Source organism: Elgaria multicarinata, chromosome 4, assembly GCF_023053635.1.
Source record: "Elgaria multicarinata webbii isolate HBS135686 ecotype San Diego chromosome 4, rElgMul1.1.pri, whole genome shotgun sequence".
Lineage (NCBI taxonomy): Eukaryota > Metazoa > Chordata > Lepidosauria > Squamata > Anguidae > Elgaria > Elgaria multicarinata.
Window position 1 is genome coordinate 46073731 of NC_086174.1, and position 25460 is coordinate 46099190.

The 25460-nt window shown below is 39.8% G+C and overlaps 2 protein-coding genes across 2 annotated transcripts in view; one reads left to right on the forward strand and one right to left on the reverse strand.

Moving 5' to 3' along the window:
- Positions 1-5663: 5663 nt before the first annotated feature.
- SAYSD1 (SAYSVFN motif domain containing 1) lies at positions 5664-11967 on the forward strand. The gene is made up of 2 exons (XM_063125615.1): positions 5664-5913; positions 10922-11967. Exons 1-2 carry the CDS (start codon positions 5755-5757, stop codon positions 11255-11257), a joined length of 495 nt encoding a protein of 164 aa, XP_062981685.1. The 5' UTR covers positions 5664-5754; the 3' UTR covers positions 11258-11967.
- A 7671-nt stretch (positions 11968-19638) lies between these two features.
- GLP1R (glucagon like peptide 1 receptor) overlaps positions 19639-25460 on the reverse strand; it is a 96637-nt gene continuing 90815 nt past the window's right edge. The window contains exons 13-14 of the mRNA XM_063125402.1: positions 24475-24516; positions 19639-19814 (exon numbers count right to left, since the gene is read on the reverse strand). Of these exons, the coding sequence (XP_062981472.1) occupies positions 19647-19814; positions 24475-24516 (210 nt within the window). The 3' untranslated portion in view covers positions 19639-19646. The remainder of the gene's footprint in view (positions 19815-24474; positions 24517-25460) is intronic.

A 25460-nucleotide genomic window follows, 5' to 3' on the forward strand; every position in this document is an offset into this window, starting at 1 on the left:
TATGAGCTTCTCATTTACTCACTGTCAACTCACCAACATCCCTAAGCAAGTAACACTGCAAATACAAAAGTATGTTTATGTGGCTGTCTTTTGGGGGAACAGGAATAAGGGCAATATCTACAGTGATGCACAGATCAATGTAAATTATTGGTACAGGCAGCTGAACTAGCACTGGCCTGCTAGATAAAGATGGTAGATAAGTAGCAGACAATAAGCATATTCCCCCTCTGCACTTTTTCACCAAAAAGATTCATATGAGAAGAGTAAGGAACAAATGGTCTTCAGGTCAAAAACTGATATATGGATGTTATTTCATAATATTATATATAGCTTAATCCAAAAGAAAGAAAAGCAATATTTTGAGTGCTGATATTTATTACGCTTCACAGCATTTTGCTATTTGTACTGAATCATAGTGGAACAAAAATTCCACTGAAAGATAACCCATTGGTTTTAATCATTTTCTTCAGTTTCACCAGGTTTAATAGGATAATAACTGACATTTACAGCTGCCAACAATGCTACAAAAACATATCTATCAACAGTTGCCTTGTTAAAGATTTTCACCAAAAAGCAACTATTTTCATGCTAAATTGGTTTCTTTGAAACACTCTTATTTCTAACTTGTCCTTTTGTGTGTGAAATGTGTAATACTTCAATGCATGGTAAATGGTGAATCTGCCTACTCCACAATTTCACCCAAATTAGTGGTTCAAATCCAAATAAGATGCCTCATTATTCCCAATGTTTCATGCACACAATAGGAATCTATCTATGGCATGTTCCTATAAACAGAAGAGAATGAGTTAGCCAAAGTTTTGCAAAGCTCTGCATTGACATTATGGTCCTGCAGAGCTTTTGATCATGGCTATAATCAAGCACTAATGGCTGCAACATATGTGAGTCCCCCTCTTCCACCTCAGTTTACAGTAACACCTTTGTGGTACATACATCTGATAATGGTTGCTTGTGGCTGATGTAATGATGCCACCACACCTGTTGAATCAATACAGCAAAGTAAAAAAAAAGAAAGATTTTAAGATACAATTTACCAGGACATTGTCCTGCACAAGCCTCATTGAAATGAACAGGAGCATCACAAAAGCACTACTGGAGACTTATATATAAAAGTAGTGAAACAAGAGTTCCACTAGTAAGGTAAGTATAAAACAGTTGTTTGAAATAACTTCAGTTCATTGTTTTTGTTATTTTGTTCTCTTTCTTCCAACAAGTGGGAGTTGTGCAATGCAATACTATAAACATTTTTCAGAAGTATGTCCCACTGTGACTTATTCCCAGATAAGTGGGCATAGAATGCAGACTTTAATCTTATAAGTGTATCCAGGACTGAGGAAATTTTAGGAGGACTGATCTGAAAAACATACATCTTCAGACTCACATATGCAAAGGCACAGTAAATGTGCAAAACTATAGTAAAAAAACAGCATACACAACAGTCCAATCCTTTGCAAAAAGAAAAAAGAAGTCTTTGCCAACATTTGCTAATGTAGACTTTGTTCCCTCAATATCACTGAGCTAATGAAGCCCGATCATTAATTTAATAATCAGCTGCCCCTCTCTTTTTATTAGAGGCATTTAACAAGTCAGGGTGCATAGATATACATGTCACATAGGAGGCAGTTTCCCAATAAATTAGATTAGCCCATCTGTACTCAAGAAAACAAATGAGATTTTCTCATCATTAATATTATTTCGGAGCAGTTTGACATGCCCAAAATTGGCTGGGTCAGATAAAATGTGTGGTCGGTAGAGCTATAGAACAGCAGAGCCATAAAGGATTTTGCTTTGATTGGGCTAAACCTCTGGATGAAGCTGTACACAGAAGTGAATAAATGGCTCCATCAAGCCTTTATTCACCAGTACTGTCATAGTGATCAACTTGCAGAGGATGATTTGGTTAAAATTTAAATCCAGAGATTCTTTTACTGCTCGATAAGCTTAAAAAGGAGCAAGGAATTTTGCAAAGGACTGTGGACTGATGAATTTTCTAGTGCTTCCATTCCACCTGGTATTTAAAGAATGTTATTTTCTGTAACCAATCAACTATCCAGGAACAATGATAGGGCCAGAGTTGATGTAAAAGCCTTAACTATCACTTTCACTATGAAGTGCTATACACAAGAGTCTATACATAAAAGAAGTGGTGTTGAAACTACCAAATAAAGGACAAGAGCAGAAAATCTAACCCTGACTGAACGTTAGGGAATATTCCAAATTTCTTGACAAATACTTTGGGGAGGATTGAACCCAAATAGCTTTAAATGGGTTTCTAACTAAACTCAGTTGCTACTCAAAATGATGTGAACAAATTCATCACCAAGGCACAGAGCATTGCGAAGGAGAATATATTTGTTGCATTCTTTCTTAGCGTTTCTTCAGCATTTTGAGCACAGAGACCCTTTCTAAATTTAATCTACCTTCTGGGCCCACGAAACCAGCATCCATCTTCCATTACATAGCAAACTAGGCAGAGAGCCTAGTTTGCATTCTGCAACTGTGAGCAAGGATTTGAGATCTGGGCACTAACCCAACAATGCCATTAGAAGAGGAATAGAACAGGAGACCATCTTCTCTACCCCCACCCCCACCCCCACCCCCACCCCCATATAGCCACGCATAGTAGGTTTATGGATGACTTTCTGACACAGTTCGCATGACATGAGGATGGTTAATAATAAGCCATGGTGTCTTGTTAACAACCCTGTGCATGCTATTCAAAATGATGAGAACAAGTTCACCACCAAGGCAAAGAGCAATGCGAAGGAGGAAATATTTGTGAGAAAGGTATAAGGCACCAAAGGCATCTCAAACCAGAACCACCAGAGGCCAGCCTCTGGCACTTTACCTCCTATGCTATTGGTACTCTGAGCCTCAACCAGCTAGTCAGACTCAGGCTAGATTCTATAGGGAAAGGAGAGCCTAGAGGTTGCAGTGTTGGCTTGAGTGCTGTCAACTGTTTTCAAAGAGTGATGATGGCCAGCTTCCAAACCAAAGAAGTAGCATTAAACCCTATAAAGTCGTTCCTTCTATGCTGTTTGTTTAATTTGTATCCTTAGCTTTCTACCAAGAAAATGGCTCTACAAGCATAGGAATTTAAAAAATTAAAATACAAACTTGATTAAAATAAAAATAAAACAAATACATTAAACACACAATTAAAAATACAACAATAATAAAATAAAACAGCACCTAGCCCAACGGAATAGCTCACATGCCAAAGGACTGCTTGAATAAAAAGATGTTTGCCTGCCAGCAGGAAGATAGTAGACAGGGAGCCAGCCTAGCCTCCCTTAGCAGGGTATTTACAGCCTGGGAGCAGCCACCAAGAAAGCCCTCTCTTGGATCACCACCAATCATGCCTCTGAAGACAACATTACTGAAAGAAGCGCTGTTCCCAAAGACCTTAAAACCCAGGCAGGCTAATACGGGAGAAGGCAGTTTTTCAGTTGCCTAGTCCAGCAGTCTGACCAACCTGTCAGACCTAGTAACAATGCAAACTCTGTTTTGTAGATCTGATCTAACCTCAAGTCCATCTGTTACTATGCCTCTTACCCTTGGTTTCTGTCTGCTGATCCGCTATCTCACCTCCAAGCCTGCGTATGAGCATACCTCCTACCTTTGGCCTATGTGACAATTGTTATGTAAGACCAGACTCTTGCTGAGTTCGGACGACATGCTAATCAACAGTTGTTTCCCATTCTGTTCCTATTACCCCCACCCCACCCCCCTGTTGATTAGCATTTCGTCTGAACTCAGCTTCTGTGGCGGTTTGCACATCCCTTCTATTTTTTTGCACATGCCAAGGAGGGCCCACAACACAGTTGACATCTCCTGTAATTGTTTTATTCATAAGGAGATTTATAATAATAATAATAATAATAATTTATATTTATTTATTTAAATAAATAATAATAATAAGACATAGGCGGTAAGAACCAGAAACATAGGGGGGAAGGTCACAAAGGACTACTACCATTTGGCCAAACATTCTTCTACTCTATTGGAACTCCCTAGGCCAGGGTCTTCTGAAGTATTGGCCATTAAATACTGATAAAAGGAATTAAAAGTTGGGAAAGTTATTGCAAATACAATCAAGTGAGCATACATTTTTAGGCAAGCCATATAGAAAATTAAAAAACAACAACCACGAATGATAGCCCCAGTGAAATGAGGTCTAGCAAATTTAACATTATATTAAAACAGGTTAGCTTAACACACTAAATTCTGTAATAGGATAACACCTATTCTCATAATTTCTTCTTATAAAAGCAGCTATGGGGTTTCCAACTTCATGAGATAAAGATGATAATGGTGATAAAGGTAATGAACTTTCGGAAGAACTGCTGTTTGTAAAATTACTTGGAATGTAATTTTACAAACCAGATAATTAGAGACATTCAGAAAGGTTAATCATGCTAAAAAGGATAACTCTCCCATCTTTCTTTTGGCTGTGCCTAGCCGACTTTCTAATACTTTTTGGACTAAGTTCTAAATCTACTACAATTCCCAATCTGTGGGGGATAATCATATATTATATACAAATACATGTATTAAAGCCCTGAATGCTATTTTTTGGCTGTTTCTTTTAGAAAAACTGCTTCACAAAGAGTAGAGAAACAAAACAATGTCAAACAGACTTAAGGGCTCCGTGTTTCATTTGGAAGCTTCCAGATCCTCTAGGCATGTAGACGAAGTCTAGGAAGCACAGAGAATAGACAATAGCTTCAAGGAATATCACATGTGGCAAGGCTTTTCTGTAGTACCACAAGCCTAGCTGAAACAAATAAAAAACCGAAGTAGCTCCCCAGGCCACTCCAGCATATGTAGTGAAGCTACAACAGACCTTCAACACTGGTGGACCCTGAGGAAGCCATGAATAAGGTGCTCTGAGGAACGTGCTTCACAAGTGGGGTCAGAGTGAAGACGCTGCGCAATCAGCAGCCCAAGAGAACACTGCTGTCTGAAGGTACATAAGACCATTGCCAGGCACTTATAGAAAAAGGGCACCCATTGACACAAGTAGCCATTGCCTCTCTCTCCTCACCCTTTCCCCAACCATGATATGAAACCAAACTTCCCTAATCGCCTCTAAACCGACTGCAGCATCGCGTCAGGATTTCAGGCAAAGCTCTTTTCTGGCTTTATCTGGAGATGCCATGGCTGCGCCTCTGCCTCTGCCCACTTTCTTTCCTTCTCTTTTCGGGGTAACAGGAATGGGTTCACCCAACAGGGCTACCGCCCAAGGAGAAGTGCTTGGCTTCCTCATCCTCTCTGGGTGGCCTGGCGGGAAGGACTGGCGCAGGAGAGTACCGAGCCCACCAAAGGCTAGAACCGAGGCTACGTTGCTGTTGGACTCTTATTCCAGAGTGCTCATGATTAAAAATTAAAAAAAAAGAATCGCTATATATCAGCCTGAGTAACAGGCACTTGAGTCCATTCTCAGGGAAGATACACCAGCCTCGGTTGCCATTAATCAACAAGCACCTGCGAGATCCCCTTCCCTGTGGGACGGAAGAAGCCACCCAGCCTCCTCCCCTGGTCCCACCCCCCGGGACGGCTCTCTCCGCGGCTCTTCTCCACCCCGGGGCAGGTCCAGGCCGGCCGCCGCGAAGTAGTTCCCGCCCATATCTCAGCGAGCGCCACAACAGCAAGCGGCGGCCTGGCGCTGCCGGCTCTCGGCAGCTGACGTTGCTGTCGTGGCTCCGCCCGTGCAGAAGCTGCCCTGCCGCCTCCATGGAGCAAAGGCTGGCCGAGTTCCGAGCTGCCCGCCGTGGCCCCGGCGACACGGTTCACTCGGCCAAGCCCTCAGAAAAGGCGAAGACGGCGGCGACTGTCACGACGACAACGGCGGCAACGGCGCAGGCCCCAATCCAGGCCCAGCCCCCGAATGAGGTGGGTTATCTTTCACACGAGATGATCCTGCCCCCTGTGGCGCGTTGTGGGGACCCCGAGGCCGCCTTTTCAAATTTCGTCGGACCCCAAAGGGCTCGACAGGCAAACGGGGAGCGTGGCGGAGCTTAACGCTTCTCGGAGCCGCTCCACTTCGAGGTTCGGTGTGTTGAAGGAAGCCTTCACTAAGTGGCTACCGAGGGCCACGTTTATTCAGACGGGGTAGAGAATTGTGGCACTACTTCAGGCTAAAGGAATATATGTGTGTGTGTTGCGGGGAAAGCTGCATATTTGAATGTTCCGACACCCAAAATCCGTTCCTGAACATACTATGCCAGGGGAAAGCGTTTAGCTTAGCTTGACACAGTTGGCTACAGAATCGGACTCAAAGAGTGCTTATCAATGGAACCTTCTCAAACTGGGGGAAGGTAAGGAGTGGGGTACCGCAGGGCTCAGTCCTGGGCCCAGTGCGCTTCAACATTTTTCTTAATGATTTGGACGAGGAGGTGCAGGGAACGCTGATCAAATTTGCAGATGACACAAAATTGGGTGGGATAGCTAATACCCTGGAAGACAGAAACAAACTTCAAAGTGATCTTGATAGGCTGGAGTGCTGGGCTGAAAACAACAGCGTGGAATTTAATAGGGATAAATGCCAAGTTCTACATTTAGGAAATAGAAACCAAATGCAGTTACAAGATGGGGGATACTTGGCTCAGCAATACTACAAAATGAGAAGGATCTTGGAATTGTTGTAGATCACAAGCTGAATATGAGCCAACAGTGTGATGTGGCTGCAAGAAAGGCAAATGCTATTTTGGGCTGCATTAATAGAAGTATAGCTTCCAAATCGCACAAGGTACTGGTTCCTCTCTATTTGGACCTGGTTAGGCCTCATCTTGAGTATTGCGCCAATTCTGGGCACCACACTTCAAGAAGGATGCAGACAAGCTGAAGTGTGTTCAGAGAAGGACAATGAGGATGGTCAGGGGTCTGTAAATAAAGCTCTATGAGGAGAGACTGAAACAACTGGGCATGTTTTGTCTGGAGAAGAGAAGATTGAGGGGAGACATGATAGCACTCTTCAAATACTTGAAAGGTTGTCACACAGAGGAGTCTAAGTGAGCGCAGGAAGGATTTACCCCGAGTCAAAGCAAGACACACACAAACCAGGAGGAAACCAGGAGGAGGAATTCAGGCGGGCAGATCTAGTATGGGGGAGTCAGTCCCGGCAGATGCCCCACCACAGCAGCACCCCGGGGGGAAGGCAGGCAGGCAGCTAGCTGACATTTGCACCTTAACATTACAGGGTTCAGAGGGGAGGTATGTGCTGATGTGTTTCTTCACTGAAAGTAAGTATTAGTAATACATAATTTCCTCTGCCGTCCCCGTCCTTTTTTCCTTGTGTGTTGTGTCTTTTTAAGATTTTTAAGCCTGCAGGTAGGGACCGTCTTATTTAAGTGATTGCATGTAAACTGGTCTGGAGAGGAATGAACAAATATAAACGCTCGAAGCGAGAACCCAACATAGGGAGCAAGGTGTACATCCTGAAAGACCGTGTGCATTTTCCTCTGCCGTCCCCGTCCATTTTTCCTTGTGTGTCGTGTCTTTTTAAGATTTTAAGTCTGCGGGTAGGGACCGTCTTAGTAACTTGGGATACTGGGAAACTTCTCTTTCTTAGTCTGAACGGACTTTTCCCAGTGTTTTTTAAAACAGTAGCCCCACCAAATGCACAAACACAACCTGAAATCATATACTAAGCAAATAAATAACAGATAGGAAACACAGCACTGCTACCCACCCTAACCTTGGTGAACAACTGAATAGATGTGGTCCAAGGGGATGAGGTCCACTAGGGCATGTGGATGTGCCCAGTGCACTCCTTGGAGGGTCATCAGAGCCCTCCAAAGAGTAACTAGTGGAGAGACTGGAGAAGCTAATGCCTGTTATGAGTTGAAGTAACAGGTAGCTTCTTAATTACCCCTTCCCCCTGGGCACGTCCACTTCCCTGTTACTGGTAAAAGATAGACATAGCCTTTTAAAAAAAATTCTTGTTGTATATTCAGCAGCACTGCTGCTTTTAATTCCACCCCTCCTTTATTTATTTATTTATTCCGTTTTACACCCCATCACCCAAGCTCTCCTGGCTTTTCCTCTTCAGTGAAGTCAGGCAGGCTTTCATTGTGGTTCAACTCCTTATTGTTGTTGTTGTTATTATTATTGCTATTAATATTAATTAGTACTGCTATTATTAACATTATTATTTTGTTGTTGTTTAATAATGGCTGTGATCACAATGCAGTCAATCAACTCTGAAGCAAGGATCACAAAGCTTTACTCTTATCCTCCTAGCCTCCTAGTTATGGGATGCAAAAGAAAAGGCATCTCTCTGTGCTGCTCCCGCCTCACAGGGATGGTTTGCATTACTGGCATCCTTGGCTCACTTCCTTGTGCCCCCAGAAATGTCTGCTCCATGCCTGCCTTCCCGCCTCCGCCTGTGTGCTGTTGTTTTGGGGTATCTGCCGGGACTGACTCCCCCATAGATCTATCGCATATCTTTGCCTGCCTCTCTGCCTGGCTGTCTTCCTCCTCTGTGCCCGCCTCGCAGGGATGGTTTTTGTGTGTCTTGCTTTGTCTCAGGGGACAAGTCCTTCCTGCGCTCACTTAGACTTTTTGAAGTTCCAAATCAATTTTACAAGTGTGAAAGAAGATTCATATAGGTTTATCTACTCCCCAATTCATGGCATGTTGGGATTTCCTTTGAAATGGCCCCATTGAGCTGTCTGCAGCTTTAAATCCCTGAGATACTGAGGTGTCCGATTTTCAAAAATTCCCCAAAAATCAGGGGAGGCTTGGATTGGCTTGATTCTTGGCATGCGTGTATATACGTCCATGAGGTGTCATGGTGCCAAACTTGAGGTTTCTAACGTGAAAATTGACGTAGTTCTAGCATGGGACTTGATTTGGGGTGAGTTAAAAGGTTAAAGCCCCGCCAAAAATCGGGATGATGGGACTTGCTTGAAACTTGCCATGAATGTGGATCTAGATGGCATCTGTGAGGGTGCCCACTTCAGAGTTTTTTATCTGCCAAAATGTCAGAGCAAATCCCATGTTTGAAAATGGGGTGTCCGATTTTCAAAAATTCCCCAAAAATCAGGGGACGCTTGGATTGGCTTGAGGCTTGGCAAGCATGTATGGATAAGCTATCATGGTGCCGAACTTGAGGTTTCTAACGTGAAAATTAACGGAGATATAGAAAAGGGGTGTTTGAATTGGGGTTAGGGGTGCTGCATTGGAGGTTAAAGCCCCCCCCAAATCAGGGGATGATGGAATCTGCTTGAAACTTGCCATGAATGCGGATGTGCCTGCTTCCAAGTTTTTATCTGTCAGAATGTCAGAGTAAATCCCATGTCTGAAAATGGGGTGTCCGATTTTCATAAATTCCCCAAAAATCAGGGGATGATGGGATTGGCTTGAGTCTTGGCATGCATGTGTATACATACATGAGGTGTCATGGTTCCGAGTTTGAGGTTTCTAACGTGAAAATTGACGGAGATATCGAAAGGGGTGTGAATTGGGTTTATGGGTGGTGTGTTAGAGGTTAAAGCCCCGCCAAAAATCAGGGGATGATGGGATTTGCTTGAAACTTGGCATGAATGTGGATCTAGATGGCATCTGTGAGGGTGCCCACTTCAAAATTTTTTATCTGTCAAAATGTTGGAGAACAGTCCATGTCTGAAAATGGGGTGTCTGATTTTCAAAAATTCCCCAAAAATCAGGGGACGCTTGGATGGGCTTGAGGCTTGGCATGCGTGTGTATATGTCCATGAGGTGTCCTGGTGCCAAACTTGAGGTTTCTAACTTTAACAGAAAAAAAGTTGTACTTTTTTGGATTTCAATGCAAGCCTATGGGGGGGGGGGAAGCTGAGCTCCGATCCGGATCCAGAGCTCCGCAGCGGAGCGGAGCGGACCATAGGTGGGGTGGAGCGAAGCGGACCCGATCCGCAATTTGCGGATCTGGAAGAGAAGCGGATCGAGGGGTCCGTGCACACCCCTAATATACACATTATCTGACAGTAGGATTGGAAGTCAGCATGGGGTGAATGAAAATTGCAACTACCACACACTGAGAACACTGTTTAATGCGCGCACACACACACACACACACACACACACTAAATTACTCAGGAAAGAACTTGGAGCCATGCAAACTAAAAATGAATTAATTAATAAAAATGAATTAAAAATTAATTCATTTTTATTTTGCACCTAATAAATGCTGAAACTCATGTACTATGCTGCTGTCCAGTCTTCCAGTTTAGAAAGTTCCTTTTGAAATTTCAGCCTGACATAATATCTCCAGATTGTTTATGAATATATTAATTAAAAACACTGTACCAAATGCCAATCCTCAAGCCATTTATCTTTTTGTTCTGAAAAATCTCCATTTATTTTTACTTTTAATCCCTATTTCTAATCTTTATCACTGTAGAGTTTTTTTGTATGACCTACGAAGAATCTTGGTGTTTTCAAGAAGTGTACATAAAAATGCAAAGAATTATAGAATTGAAAGTGACACGTTAGACTATCTACAGTTTTATTTCTATCCCAATGAAACATACTGTATACCTAAAGCCATCTGTGACAGATGCCTCCTGGCCTCCTTATGAAATCCACCATGGGAGGAGATCCCACAGCCTATCTCAACTACATGTTCCATTGCTCAAATGCTCTTACAGTTAGAAAGAATGCATATTTCTAGCTTTTAAACTTCCAGTAATTTTGAAACTATTGTTTCACCCTAGCCTTACTGGAAAGGATAGGTCGTCCTTCCTCCCCACCCACCTTGATGTACTTTTAAATATCTGCAGTCTGTACATACGCATATGTCCCCACTGTGTATTTTTTTCTGCCCCATGGAAACATTGTTTTGCTCTTAGTCTGCTTTTTCCAAACCATCACACCCATAGCATGAATAACCCAGTTATCTTTTTTTGATCTTATTTCTTAGGAATCTATTCGAAGAACAGAACGCCCCAAGGACAAAACTGTTACATCCCCTCTGCCATGGTGGACCCATTGCTTTCTCATGAATGTGACTTTCCTCAAGTTTCTTCTCTGGCTGGTTTTACTAGGACTGTTCGTGGAACTGGAATTTGGTTTGCCTTATTTTGTCCTTTCTATGTTTTATTGGATCTATGTAGGAACCCGTGGCCCTGAAGAAAGACAGACTGGAGAAAAAAGTGCTTATTCTGTATTTAACCCAGGCTGTGAAGCTATTGAAGGAACCCTCACAGCAGAACAGTTTGAGAGAGAATTACAGTATCGGCCCTTAGCCGAGAGGTAACTGGTATCAGTTCCAGTTATTTTATTATATCTACAAACTTCTTTATCCTGGTTACTGTGAATAGACTTCTTTTCTTTTCTTTGAACAAAATTAAAACTGTTTTCTGTGATATTTTTCATCTTAAAAACACTTTAAAAACACTAAAAAACACACTCAATTATCATTGAGAGTCTATCTGCACTTCCTGTTTCTAATACAAAAACCAGGTATTAAAGGGGGTTGATTATGTGAAGGCTGATTCAAGCATCCATATTTTTGCTTTTTTTTAATTGGATGTTTCCATGGTGAACTAAAACAATGCATGTCTGGCAGTTTCTACTCAGATTAATAGTTAAGGGTTGATAGTGCATGCCATGGGCACATTAAATCTGGATAGATGTATAAGATGGAGAATAGCCATTTTCTAATGGTTAATATGAAAAGAATATGAAATGGAGGGCCCTGGAAAGAATGTGATATCTGTAATTGGTAGAGTACTTAATTGGAGAAAATGATAATTCTGTAAAATGATGCCAATTCAAATACCATGCTAAAGCAGCCTAAGAACTAGTGGTCAACAGATTTTCTAGTTACCCAGACTTCTGAAAGTGTTTTCTAAAAATCAGAAAGCTTATAGCCATCTCTGTATTTGTGCACAAATGCTTTTGGATTTGGTCAAGAAAACTGTCTATTCATAAAATAAAAGTTTCTTTCATATCATGCCATCTAAATACAGCATCTCATTGCAACAAGAGATATCTTCAGTAGCTTTTGAGTTATGAAATAAGCAGGTCTCTTAAGTAGTAGAAACAATAAGTGGCAAGAATGTAATGTATTTTGGTTTTTTTTTTACAAAAACAATTGGCTTGAAGCAGTATTGGGAGGGCTTCTGCCCTGAAACATAATTTAAATAAATGAATGAATCTAAATTAATAATCTCCTTAATGCTACCGGTTGGTCCACACAAACTCACTACAACAGGACTCCCCAACATGGTGCATAAAAGGACCCCAACTGTACCTGAGAAGTTCTCTACTCTCTGCCTCATTCAAAAATGTATTTTTTTATTTCTTTTTTTAAAAAAGTTAGGGTGCCAGATTCTCCTTCCTGTTCCTAAATCTGCTGCTGGTCAGCCAGCAAGAAGAAAAAAGTTGTTTTCTGCCCCTGCCCAATCTTCTTACATCTACACAGCCCTTTGCACTCTTATCTCTCCACTCCCAGCTTCTAGCCTTGCTATTTCTCTCCACCCAACCCATTTCCTCGCTATTTCTCTCACTTCCATCTTTTTTCTCCCTTCCTATCCTTGCTCTTTCTCTTCCACTCATCCTTTTCTCTTGCTGGTTCTCTCAGCCTCTAGCCTCCCTATTTCTCTCCCTGCTCTTGACCTTGCTGGTTCTCCCACACTGAGCCTCACTCTCTCTCCTCTACCTCTTTGCCTTGCTATTTCCGCCTCCTTTCCAGCCTCTAGTCTAGCTATTTCTCTCCCCTCACCACCCTTTTTGACTACCCAGGCCCCCATGACAACCATTACATGGCTAGCCACACCCTCCATGAGAGCCATTTTGTGAAAGTGCCCACAGCAGTTTCTCAAATTACCAAATTTGCCCACAGGTCCAAAACTGTTGGGGATCCCTGCACTATTGTATAATGTATTTGTGTGAAAATTGTATTTTTTCAGCTACCAGCTGCATCATATGTATAAGTGGTATGACTATGAAAGCATCATGCAGGAGATTATTCTTAGATGGAGCACACAAGGCTAAGCTCCGTGGGACTATTTTAATATAAATTTGCAGTTACATCTGTATGGTAAAAGGGCCATCAAGAGTTGGAGATTCAACATACATCTTTTTAAAACAACTTCTTTTTCCACAGGGTAGATGGATCCCCACAATTGAAGACATTTTCATAAATATAATGGACATCCCTTTTAAATGTAAACACAGCCTCTTGGCAAATTTTATCCTCAAAGAGCTAGAATGAATGTAAGAACACTTGCGCTTTTATATTTAGACCAGTGCCAAGAATCAACATACACGCTAGCATTTCCTTTGGGATGTCTCTCCTCACAAAAGTTGAATTTTGAGATGTCTGCATCAAAGAGAGCAGTCTGAAACAATTACTTCCCACTTTCACTGAGCAACCACTTTTTAAAGAAAAATCTGTTTTATTCCTGCTTGTAACTTCCATTTTAATATAAACCCAAGGTCAAGAGCAGAACATCCAAGGTCATTGTCTATAGAAAGTCCAGTGTTGTACAATCCCTTAGGTTTGTATTTCTGTTGGGCTTTTATGTATATTTGGACTTCGGTTAATGTTCTCCAAACAGAACATTTTACTCTTGAGTCATTTCTATTCAACTTTTAATGAATTTTGGAAGCAACTTAAATTAAAAAAATAAAATATGGTACCATCATCACATTTAAAAACACAGCAACTTTAAAATCAGCAGAAACCAAATTATGTATATTTTTACAATTGATCTCTGCTGTTTTAAGACATCTCTGTATCATCAGTGTATTCATAACATTTCAGCCCAATCTTGAGATGACCTCTCCAAGTGGTTTCATGTAAATGTTAAAATGAGCTTAATGGCACAATGTACCCTAAGACTGCAATCTTAAGAAGAGCCTTGCTGGATGAGACCAAGGGTCCATCTAGTCCAGCACTCTATTCACGCAGTTGCCAACCAGGAACCCCCAAGCAGGACATAGGTGCAACAGCACCCTCCCACCTTTGTTCCCCAGTAACTTGTGTAGATAGGCATACTACCTCTGATATTGGAGGTAGCACATAGCCATCAGGCCTAGTAGCCATTGATAGCCTTCTCCAGGAATTTGTCTAACCTTTTAAAGCCATCCAAATTGGTGGCCATAACTACATCTTGTGGTAGTGAATTCCATAGTTTCTGCACTGGAAAGAGGTACTTCTACCTGACTTGAATGTCCCACCAATCAGCTGCATGAGATGACCACGGGTTCTAGTATTGTGAGAGAGGGAGAAAAATGTCCTATCCACATTCTCCATACCATGCATGATTTTGTACACCTCTATCATGTCTGCCCTTACCCTCCTTATGTATATTTGCCTCGGAATAAGTACCACTGAAGTCAAAGAGACTTACTTCTGAGTAGACATGGGTAGGATTACACTGTAAATAACCTAATAGCAACAGAAAGTGTACATTTGCAGTGCATGTGATGAACAAAATAAGAGGCATATCACAATGCTTGTATAATGCAACTATAGTTATTCTATATTATATATCAGGAGTTGCCTACAGAAATCCACTGTAGTCCCATTGAAGTCGATAAATTTTTATCTAGATGTCATATTTCAAGCAGACCCATTGAAATCAAGCAAATACCCATATACAATGCTAGAGACAGATTCCCCATTCATATTCAGGGACGAAGGTGAAGACCTCACCCAAGTCAATACTGGAGATTTAAGCATATACTCATTTGAATTACTGGGACTTCAAAGTTATTTAAAACTATTTAATACTCAAACAATTATAAGCATTTGATTTTTCCCCATGGACATATTTATAAGAGGAGGAATAGAAGATGTGTGGGTTCTGTTACTTTTTCCATTGGTGATTTATCAAGAGTTCTTTGTCCATGCTTCTTATGGTTGCTATATATTGCAATTGGAATTCTGCTCATTATGGTGGGCAAGAGGGAGAATTGAAGTAATGTGTAAGGTGCAGTTGCATGCCTAGTCTCTGCTTCTGAGTTGTTAAAATGGCATGTGGGCTTCAGGCCTCCGAATTGTATTTGCGATTACAGTTTAGACTCCACTGTAATTCTGCAGTTGCAACTTGAAGTTTACCCAATCCATATTAGATTTTTTGGTACTTTTTGAACATTTATTCAGAGCATTCACAGAGCTGCAGAACAGATTTGAAACCCAATGTTTGACAATATATTTTAATGATGTAAGGTTTTTTTAAAAAAAGGTAGTCATCAATAGAATGGGAACTTCTGAAGTTTGACAAAATAAATAGGAATAACTTTATATTTGAAAGATCTAAACTATGTGCTAACAAAATAAATGACAACACCAGTAATGGCAAATCTTTATATGGCAAATCACATTGGTTATGCAAGAACAAGGATAGAGTCACACATACATGAGCAGAGTTCTTTTTTTTAACATATTTTATAACTTCCTTTAAAAACTTTTAAGTACATGGAATATTAAAATAAATTGTGTGTTTTTTAAAAAATGAATCAAAGCCGTAAAGATAGAAACAAGGCATTCACTCTAAATACATATATTCACCTTTTGTTACACTTGAAATACAAGCACTTAGTTCTGTCCACAAGTTGTATTATATTATCAAGACTTGTGTGCATATCTGTGGAATGCAACTTTAATTTCTATACACTTCGAAGTAGAATCACAGTGAGTGAGCAGGTTGCTGGTGCCTTGGGGTGCTCAATCCATATGGAGCAGTCATAAAATATATTACAAATTCTGAAGCAAAGGCAACTTGAAAGTCAAGTTCATGCACATTTCGCCTCTCATTTATCCATCAGGGCTAATTTGATTAGGATCATTATAAAGTGGCTGCTGGTAATGAAAGGGTGTTTCTCAATGCTGTTTTCGCTAGCCCATGTGAGGATCTGAAGAAAGGCTTGTCTGCCCTCTGCAGCTGCTGTTATCCACACCCAAGACTGGAGGAGCTGCATGCACTGCAGCAATATTACAACACTGTACTAGGAATTTTCTAAACCACCCAGAAAGCTTCGACTATTGCTCGGTATAAAAATGCAATAAATAAATACATTCAGCAAATGAAACATAGCTGGCAGAAAGAGATAGAGGAGAAATCGACATAGAAGAGAAATACTTTGCCTGAGCAAAGAGCAGCAACAACACATGGACCATAGTACGGAAGAACTGCATATTTTTAGTAGCATTTTTTTTTTAACGTCTTAAAACTGAATTACTTGGGAAAGGTCTCCCCAGTTGCTAAAGGGGTTTCTGAGATTTGCTAGGCTCTACCCTGGCAACGACTCCCACAGTGCCTTTTGGATCTGCTTCGATGGCCAGACTTCTTTCACAACTCTGTTCTTTAAAGTTGCATTGAACCAAGCCCTGCTAGCATGGTTTCCATAACCTACTGAGATAGGTCTGAGGCAAGACAAAAACAGGCAGGGGAGTATGTGTAATTGCAATGGCTGAGAAGCAGTTGGCAAAGAGACCAACAGAGTAGGAGATACCTCACCAATTCGATATATTCCTCCAAGTTCTCAGTCATTTTAACTTGCAAATAGGGCCTTCAAATGACTAAAGTTTAAAAATAAAAGACCAATTAAGAAAGGGAGAGAAATAACTAAGAACTCATTTATTTTAAGAATAAGGTCAATATATTTTAAAGCAATAAATTTAAGCCAATATCTCCCAAACAATTTTATGGGAATAAAAAAGGGTCGTTTATTTTCCATATCCAGTCAAAATTTAATAAAAGCCATTGGTCTTGAGACAAAACATTCAAGGAATGCTTAGTGAAATGTTTCTTGTACTCCAATGTTTCTTCCTGCTGAATAAGAGATCTATGATGCTACACACAAATTCCAGTGTTTTGAGGCCCAAAATAAACGTGATGGGGAAGACTCTTAAATTTTAGGCATGCCTTCCCCATTTGCAGGTATGGGGTATCCACTCATGCAAAGGAAGACAATGCAACCCACCACCATCACTCAGGAAAATGGACTGCTACTTTAATTTATTCCCTGCTGACTTTGCTCTGATATCGAAGCTGTGCTGTTAAAAAAGCAGAGCGTTGTGAAATAAAGTAGGGCCTTTCACTCCCCTCCCTCATGCACTTCTCTTTTGTAAAGAGTATACAGTTCCTATTCCTGCTTCATATGTATACTGGGCACAACTACCCCACCACATCTAGCAAAGTTTTGAAATATTGCTAAATCAAGCTTTGCTTTCCAGTTTCAGTTCACTACTACTTCTGCTAAATCCACAATACCCCCTTTAGTTAACCTATAATGTTGAAACTGTTATCATTCCACACAGCATTTATTTATTTGGAATTGGAAAGTATTAATCAACTTACAACCAGTTGTACACAATAAAGTACATGCACATTCCTATTTGAATTAAACATTTTAACAAAAATATATTAGTCCTAGAAAATACAAACCATCTAGTATCTCTTCAAAAACCCAAGAGACAAAACTTTCACTTAATGATATTTTGAGACTCCCCCTTCCAAAGTTTAAAGTTTTACAAGTGTGCATTGACTCTTTTTGACATGCACTTATCAGAGGTCTTATTGACCCAAACTGAAATACACTTAAGGCACAATCCTATGCATGTTTACACAGAAAAAGCCCTACTACTCCCAACATTCTAGCATGCATAAGATTAAATCCTTGAATTATTAACAAATCAAAAGTTTTATTTAGGAATTACATGATAGGTGTTGATTCAATTTTTGCTCCTGTAGAGATCTCAATTTCCTCCAATATTGTTACCCCAAGAGAAAAACAGTTTGGTAAGTCAAATGTTTCTCAGATCAGCACCAACCAGTTCTTAATATATGAGTTTCAGAGTTTCTTCATATGCCATTGAGCATTATAGGAATGACTGGCACCTTGAAATGGATTTACTGATGAGAGAGAACATGAAGTTTATATATTTTTAATTCATTTAATTATATATTAATTTAATTCATTCCAACTGAGCAGTCTTCTTAATTACTAAGATTCTTAAGGCTTATTGACAGCAAGAATTCTAGCTGGCTCTAGTAGTGAGCTGACCAAAGTGCTGAAAATATAACTACTGAATAAGCTCAACCAAACCATTTTTGCTTCCAATCTCTACTGTAGAGAGCTTGCAGTTATAAGACATTTGAAGAAGAAAAGAAAAGAACTAGGTATATGTAAAAATAAAGTATGCTAATTAAATAAGTCCAAGACTCTTGTGCACAAAGGTTTGTAGTCCCACAAAATTAACTTCTACAATGTGTCTCTAGATGTTAGCCCAATAAATGCTATCATATTTCTGTCTCTCTGCCTCTATGTCTACAAGGGGCAGAGGATAACACATTACCCACAGCAAGCTATTGATTGCTTTGGTTCACATTAGCATTTATGTAGTCTTCTGAAGCTTTAAAGGGCTATGTAAAAGGCAAGATTTAAAGAGTAGAGGGCACTTTTAAAGATACATTAATGACAACAGAAAGGGCATGCATTCATCAATTGGAGAAGAGTTAAGTGTACATAGATTAAATTTTTCCAGACAAGAAATGTCTTTAACAAGTTTCAAAGCATGCAACAAAAAGCAACATATCATTTCAAAATTTCTAGCATTTGTATTCTCCAACCATAGGCATAGCTGTTACAATTTGATTTGCACAAGAATAGTTTCAGGCTTTTCCAGATGATAAAATATAAGTTTTTATTCCCAATGCTATAGTAGTATTAGGTGAGATCCAGTGATACTGGGGTATATCCTGTCCCCACACTCTGGGTGGATGGACAGGGGAAGATTGCTGTGCTGCTGAAGGACTGCCTGTTTACCAGGAATTTATAGCATGCACAAATTCTTTTTATTAGGGAACGGTGGGTATGTGAATGGTTAATAATGTGGAGTTGCCATTTGCTGGATTCACTTTCCAAACATTTTTTTAAAAAGCCATTATGTAATCCCAAATTACTGATGTACCAGGGAACACTTCTCCCAACAAAACTATTTTTAACCTTAATATGCCAAAATGGGGAAAGAAATGTTACTCATTTCAAATAATCACACAGTAGGTGTCTGCCATACTACATTTGGTATTCCAACTCCACACTGCAATAGAAATAGTAACTCTCTGGGGAAAAAAAACATTTCCCCAGTTAATGTAATTGCAGTTTGAGTAGAAGGAAAATACTAGTTAGGGCACATCCTGGATTCCCTGGAATAACTGAGTCAAATAAAAACTTACTCGTTGTTTCATAAAACTACCATCTGGAAAGGCCTTGAAAGGTATCTACAAATTATAACTGCTTCTTTCTAACTCTCAGAGAAGTTAGGTTTACCTTTCCCAATGGAAACTTTTGCTTGTCTGTATTAATCAGCTGCATTCTTGAAATTTAATCAATAGCTTCTAACATGTCCACCTACACTAATAAGCTATTAATCTCATGCTTTGTGTCTGCATCAACACAGTGTTTAGGCTCTGGACTCCTGGAGGCCTCTGACATTAACTGGGGTGGGGGGACTTAGGAGATTTTTCTTGCTTCAAATACTCTGATTATAGCAGTCTGCTTTATTTTAAAAGCTTGTCTAGCAAGTCTTGCAAAGCCTTTTCACAATCAGTCTGGCTGAGCATTCAATTCTACCTCCTACAGTTCAGGTCAGATGGTCTGACTCCTCTGCACTTGCCTCTGTAGAAATTTTAGCTAAATGTAGCCTGGCAAGTGGCAGCATAGACTGTGCTCCCAATGGTACCTCCACTGCTTATGCTGTTGGCTGGATACTTGAGTGGCTTCATACTGCTGTCTCTTTGGACATAAAAGTGTTCCAGTCTCCAGCGTTCCCAGCTTTTCTGAAATTCCATCCGAACCTTACATAAGAAAAGGAAACAAATGGCAAAAGAGAAGAATAATCCAGTTTTGAGGTACATGTATTATAGTATTAAGAAAAGTGATAATGCCTTATATAATTAAGAAACAATGGCAAGGTTCTAAGGGCACCCTCATAGCTTCAAATAATCCCTCTAATTACTTAATTATTCCATTAAAGGGTTGTTTCATAACTGAAATAATGACACTAGTTTCTCCTACCTCTATAAATAGATATATGTGAACACAACAGCAGGAAATAGAATGCCTTAACTGAACTCTGCTACAAGCACAGATCTGTTGTACCTAATGTTGGTCTGAACATGATCCAATCCAGTCTGGAGCTTGATGCCTTTTTAAGAACCCTTTTGAGGCACCCAATATCTCACCCCAAGGGTGACGAACTAAAGAACATGATTTTTAGTATGTTATTTCAGTGATTTTGGAATCTTGATTAAAGCTATAATCTTATGCACAAGCACACATAGGATTGTACCGTAAGAATAATTTAGATAATGCAGTTCTATCGATTACACAAAACTGAAAATGTTTTTGGGTTGTATCCAACGTTAGTCTCAAGTCACATTCATTTCAATAGCTCTACTCGAAGTAGGACTAACACTGATACAACCTTTTATTTCCTAAACCAGGACAAACTACGCAAGAAAATAACATTAGGAACATATCAAGCTGCCTTTTACTATGTCAGACCATTTGTCCATCTACCTCAGCAGTGGCTTTCTAGCATTTCAGAGCAAAGTCTTTTCCAGCCCTACCTGGAAATGCCAGAGATTAAACCTGGGACTTTCTGCATGCAAAGCATATGCTGTACTAATGGGCCCCAGCTCTTCTCAAAACATTAGAACTGATAACCTGAATAAGAAGGTGAACTGCATTGAAGAAGAGCTCAAATTTCTCAAGTATTGCCAGCAGACTTCTATGTCACCATATATGTTAAACTAAAGCACAAACCTTCAGATAATGCAAGACTCAAGTGGGCGACACTCCAATATATAATCTGTTTTGAATCCAGCATGGACTATCATGGCAAAAGCTGATTTAAAACTTATGCTGACTGGAAGTTGTTTGAAATCCAGTTCATCTTCAGTATGTGAAAATAAAAGCACAAGGTGCTGGTAATGACGTTTAAAGCCCTAAATGGCTTGGGACCTCGATACTTAGAGGGAGCGCCTCTCCGTATATCTGCCTGCCTGAGATCTGTCAGAGGAACTATTCTCCGTGCCCCACCAATGCAAGATATACGCTATGGTGGGACATGGGAGAGGGCTTTCTCTGTTGTGGCACCCTGGCTGTGGAATGCCTTCCCCCTGTAGGCCCGACTGGCTTCATTTCGATGCCAGGTTAAGACATAGCTTTTAAACAGAGGCTTTGATGGCTAAATCCACCAGCCTTCACACTGTTTTGTTTTAATTGGATTTTACTGTTTTAAAATTTCATATTCGTTTTAACATGTTAATGGTTTAATTTGTTTTACAATTGTATAATTATTCTATTTTATATGTATGATTTTATCTGTACGCCACCCTGAGATCCTTGTGATATAAGGCAGGATATAAATGTTTTAATAAATAAATAAACAGAGCATTCATACTCCTTGCAAATAAAATGGGGAATTGGGAGTGAGTAATGTTAATACTGTTATTTATCAGTCAAGTGAAAATGGATTGTTTTAAGCCACTACAGTGGGATATGGACAGAAATTATGGTTTCAAGAGACCTAGGTTTGCAGCTTCTCTTTTTCTTTGAAAATATACTATATATGAGAACCTCCAACTATTATTTTATTATAGAAATGCAAAAATTTCTAAAATTACACATTACTTAATTAGAATGTTGATGTTTCTACAAAAAGGCTTTATGAGTTCAAATAATAAAAAGTAAAACACTGAATCTCTTTCCACACTATTTTCAACAGAAGTTTTTAAAATTCACCATACTGCATTTCCATTCATGCTAGGTTTCAGAGCAAGATTAATATTGTTTCTCCAACCTGTGGCAATAGTTTAAGAAAACATAGTTATCTTTCCATTAATAAAATAGCTTAAATCCAGCTGTGTAATACCTGTTTAGAGCCACTACTCAAGGATAACCATCTAATGATCTGTGAAAGAACCTTAAGAGGTAAGTAGACAGCAAATGGAGGTACTGATTTGGTAGAACAAAAACAAATCTTGATATATCAGCTATTAGACTCTTCCGGGGAGAAGAGTATTTTTCAGGAAGCAAACTTTTAAAATCTGAAAAGTGTCAAAGCTTTCTAGGGCCATGTGTAATATTAGACAGCTAGCTTTCTAGTCATAATGTCTCTTTTCATAATATGGGTAGCTTTGGTCTTTGTAGCTCAATCCAGAGACCCGTTAAGTGTGGGCAAGGCAGTGCATGTATGTGCTACTCTGTAGCTTCTCCCCCATTCATAATAACTCCTTTTGCTTCCATAAAAGCCATTTTGAAAACATCCTGAATTAAAACAATACCTCTGGGTCACAGTGCTTCTCTTACACTAGAGCAGGGGTCCTGTGTACTACACATCTCATTATGTCATCTTTGAATACAAAGGGTAAAATTCTTATGCCTCAAGTGTGATTGCAACAGACACCTGACTTTATAAAGCAAGACATGAAGGCACACAGGTGGAAGTTGTTGAACCCTCCATGGTCACAGCATAGCACCCATAGTCTGTTTGCTGATATTACATTTCCCTCAGCCAGGCTCAGTGAAGGAAAGAAGCCCAGATGGAATGACTGCAGCGAGGTAAGAAGGGACGTCATTGCCTCTCACCATTGCTTCCCCATAGCACCTGTTTTGAATGCAGGAGGTCCCAGATTTGATCTCCGGCATCTCCAGGTAAGACAGGAAAAACTACTTCCTGAAACCCTGGACAGCCACTGCCAGTATCGGCAATACTAGGGTAGATGGACCCAATGGCATGACTTAGTATAAGGCTGCTTCCTTTGTTCCTCCTCAAACTGGACAGGTGTCCGGCATCAACATGTTGCTGTGTGGGCCTAAGTAATCAAAGCTTCAAATTAAAATGGGTATTTATTTAAATGCTTAATTAGGTTAGTCTAAAAAGATTTTTTTTTTTTAGTTTCATAGAAATCATTCTAAATCCAACTAGGCAGGTTTTTCAAATTGTGGGTACTATGTATGCATTTCCTGTTATACATTTTGGATGTAAATGGTGAAAAAAAAACACCATACAAAATGTACACAGTGATTTGATCCACCACAGTAAGAGCGAAATTAGAAGCAGCAGCAGCAAAAGCCATTTATCCCATCAGCTAAAATTAGCTTTCTGAGGATACTTAATAAAGTAGTGTTAACTCCATCTTGCAAATGGATTAATGGTGCAAATATAAACCTACTGATTCATTCTAGTTGAACAGCTACATGTTGCTGTTAACGGGAAAATGTATTATGAAGCCTGTTTAGGATCTGTGGCATTTACCATTTATTGGATTGTATCCAAAGGTGACAGTTTACCAGTGGAAGGGAATAACAGGTGGAACAAATTTTCCCTTCCACCCTGCAGCCCCACCTCCATGTGTCCAAAATCTGTTCCAGGAGGACCCTCCAGAGAAGATTTGGATCATGTGCACGGGGCTGCAGGCAAGCTCACAGTTTCTCACATGGGTGGGAATATTTATGGAAATCACAATTTGTGTGAAATTGTGGTTGTAAATGGCACAATTTGCACAAAAATGCAGCTGTAAATGGTCCTTCGCACTGGCATTTTTGTACAAATTGCTCTATTTATGTTCTCACCTGTGATTTTGTGCAAAATCACAACTCGTAAATAAAAAAAAGTGCATGCTCTAACGAGGCACTCGCAGGCCATCTGGCAGCTCACCCCACACACCTGTCAGAGTCGGACAACCAACTGGAGTCCAACAAACTGAGCACAAATAGGATGAGCGGGAGCTCACACATACATATTTTAAGCACTGCTAAATAACTGCTTTTAATTCCTATATTGTTCATGTGTATATATATTTTTCTAAGATGACCTTAGCCATCTGGATTTATGAGGGAGATATATACAACAAACTCAACTGTCTTTTTTAAAAAAATCAGAATTCTTAAAAAGCTCTCCTGTAATTTGGGAGGAGGGGATCTGCTCTTTGGTATACAATACAAATATCCATCTTTCCAAGAACTGTGGAATGGAAGTTTGGCACAATAACACCAGCCCTGCAGCGTACCTTACATGTCTGCAGTCTTCATACGTTGTTCTAGTCATCTTTTTTTCTTGTTCTCATTTCTCTAGTACACACTTTCCTTTGTTGTTCAGTGAAAAATCTTGTGTAGTGATAGTTCTGTGCATCCGGAAGTTTGGATTACACTGGTTACAAGTTCTACAACTAAGTTTTAGAGACATCTCTCTGTTCCTGATCAAAATCTCAGACAAAATGAAGTCCAGCCCAGATTTTTTTTACTGCTCCTGGTGTTCTGATTGAATGTGCATAGGAAATGAGTGCATACGCAAGTGTAATAATATTCATTAATGAAAACCGAAACTGAAATCTAAGTGGGCTGAAGATAAACATTTCCCTTTGAACAACAACAATCCAATTTAACCCAGAGTAGAGTTATTTAGGCTACTCCCCACGATATTTTCCCTTGTAGGGAAATCCATCTTACCTCATTGTTGTTAAAACAGTAGAGAACTGCAATCAGAAGACCCTGGAGGGAGGAGAGGAAGACAACGAAATAACAGACATTTAATTCTCTCCCTTGAATTAAATTTCACGAGGCAAACTGCTTAGAAAATTGAAGTATATCTAATTGTAATTTTGCTGCAGCTTGAGAAAGGAATACAGTAGTGAAAGACTTCATTCCTGCCTTCTGAATAATGCCTTGCTGACTCAAGACTACAAACAGCTCATATGATGTGGCAATTAAATTCATTTTATTAACAATTTAGCTATCTGAGGTTTTTTACATAAAAATGATAAAAGCAACAAAATTGACAATAAAACAGTGACAGTATCATCATAAAAGCAGCAGCAACAGCCAAAAATAGATGAACATCGATGATGAGGGCTTTCCCAATTGCAGTTCTGATTTGTTAGCGACAGCACTAATGTATCTGATACATGCAACCCTCTTTGGGTTAGTTAGACAGATTAATAGACTGAGTGCTGGTAGTTCAGCTACAATGGTGTAAAAAATCTAATACTCTCAATAACTAATGTCCTCTGGGAAAATTACAACCAGTTAAAATCCTAAAATGCAATTTTAAAACACAGTTAAAAATATAAACCACAATACAAATATTTAAAAGGAAATGCAATATAATGCAAAACAATAAACAGTACAAGAATCGATAAAACATAATAACCTATAACTAGGTCGCCAAAATGCCAAAGATTAAAAATTATCTTTGCGTGGCGCTGAAAAGATAATGCAGATGCCAGACAAACCTCTTTGGGGAGTTTATTCTGTAACTGGTGGGCGAGGGACACTCAGAAAAGTCCCTCTCTCTTGTAGCCACCCACCTAGCTTCCTTTGTTAGGGGCATCCAGAGGAGGGCCCCTGACAATGACCTAAGGGTCTGAGCAGTTACATGTGGGAGGAGATGTGCCTTTAGAAATTCTGGTCACAAGCTATTTTTTTAGGGCTTTAAA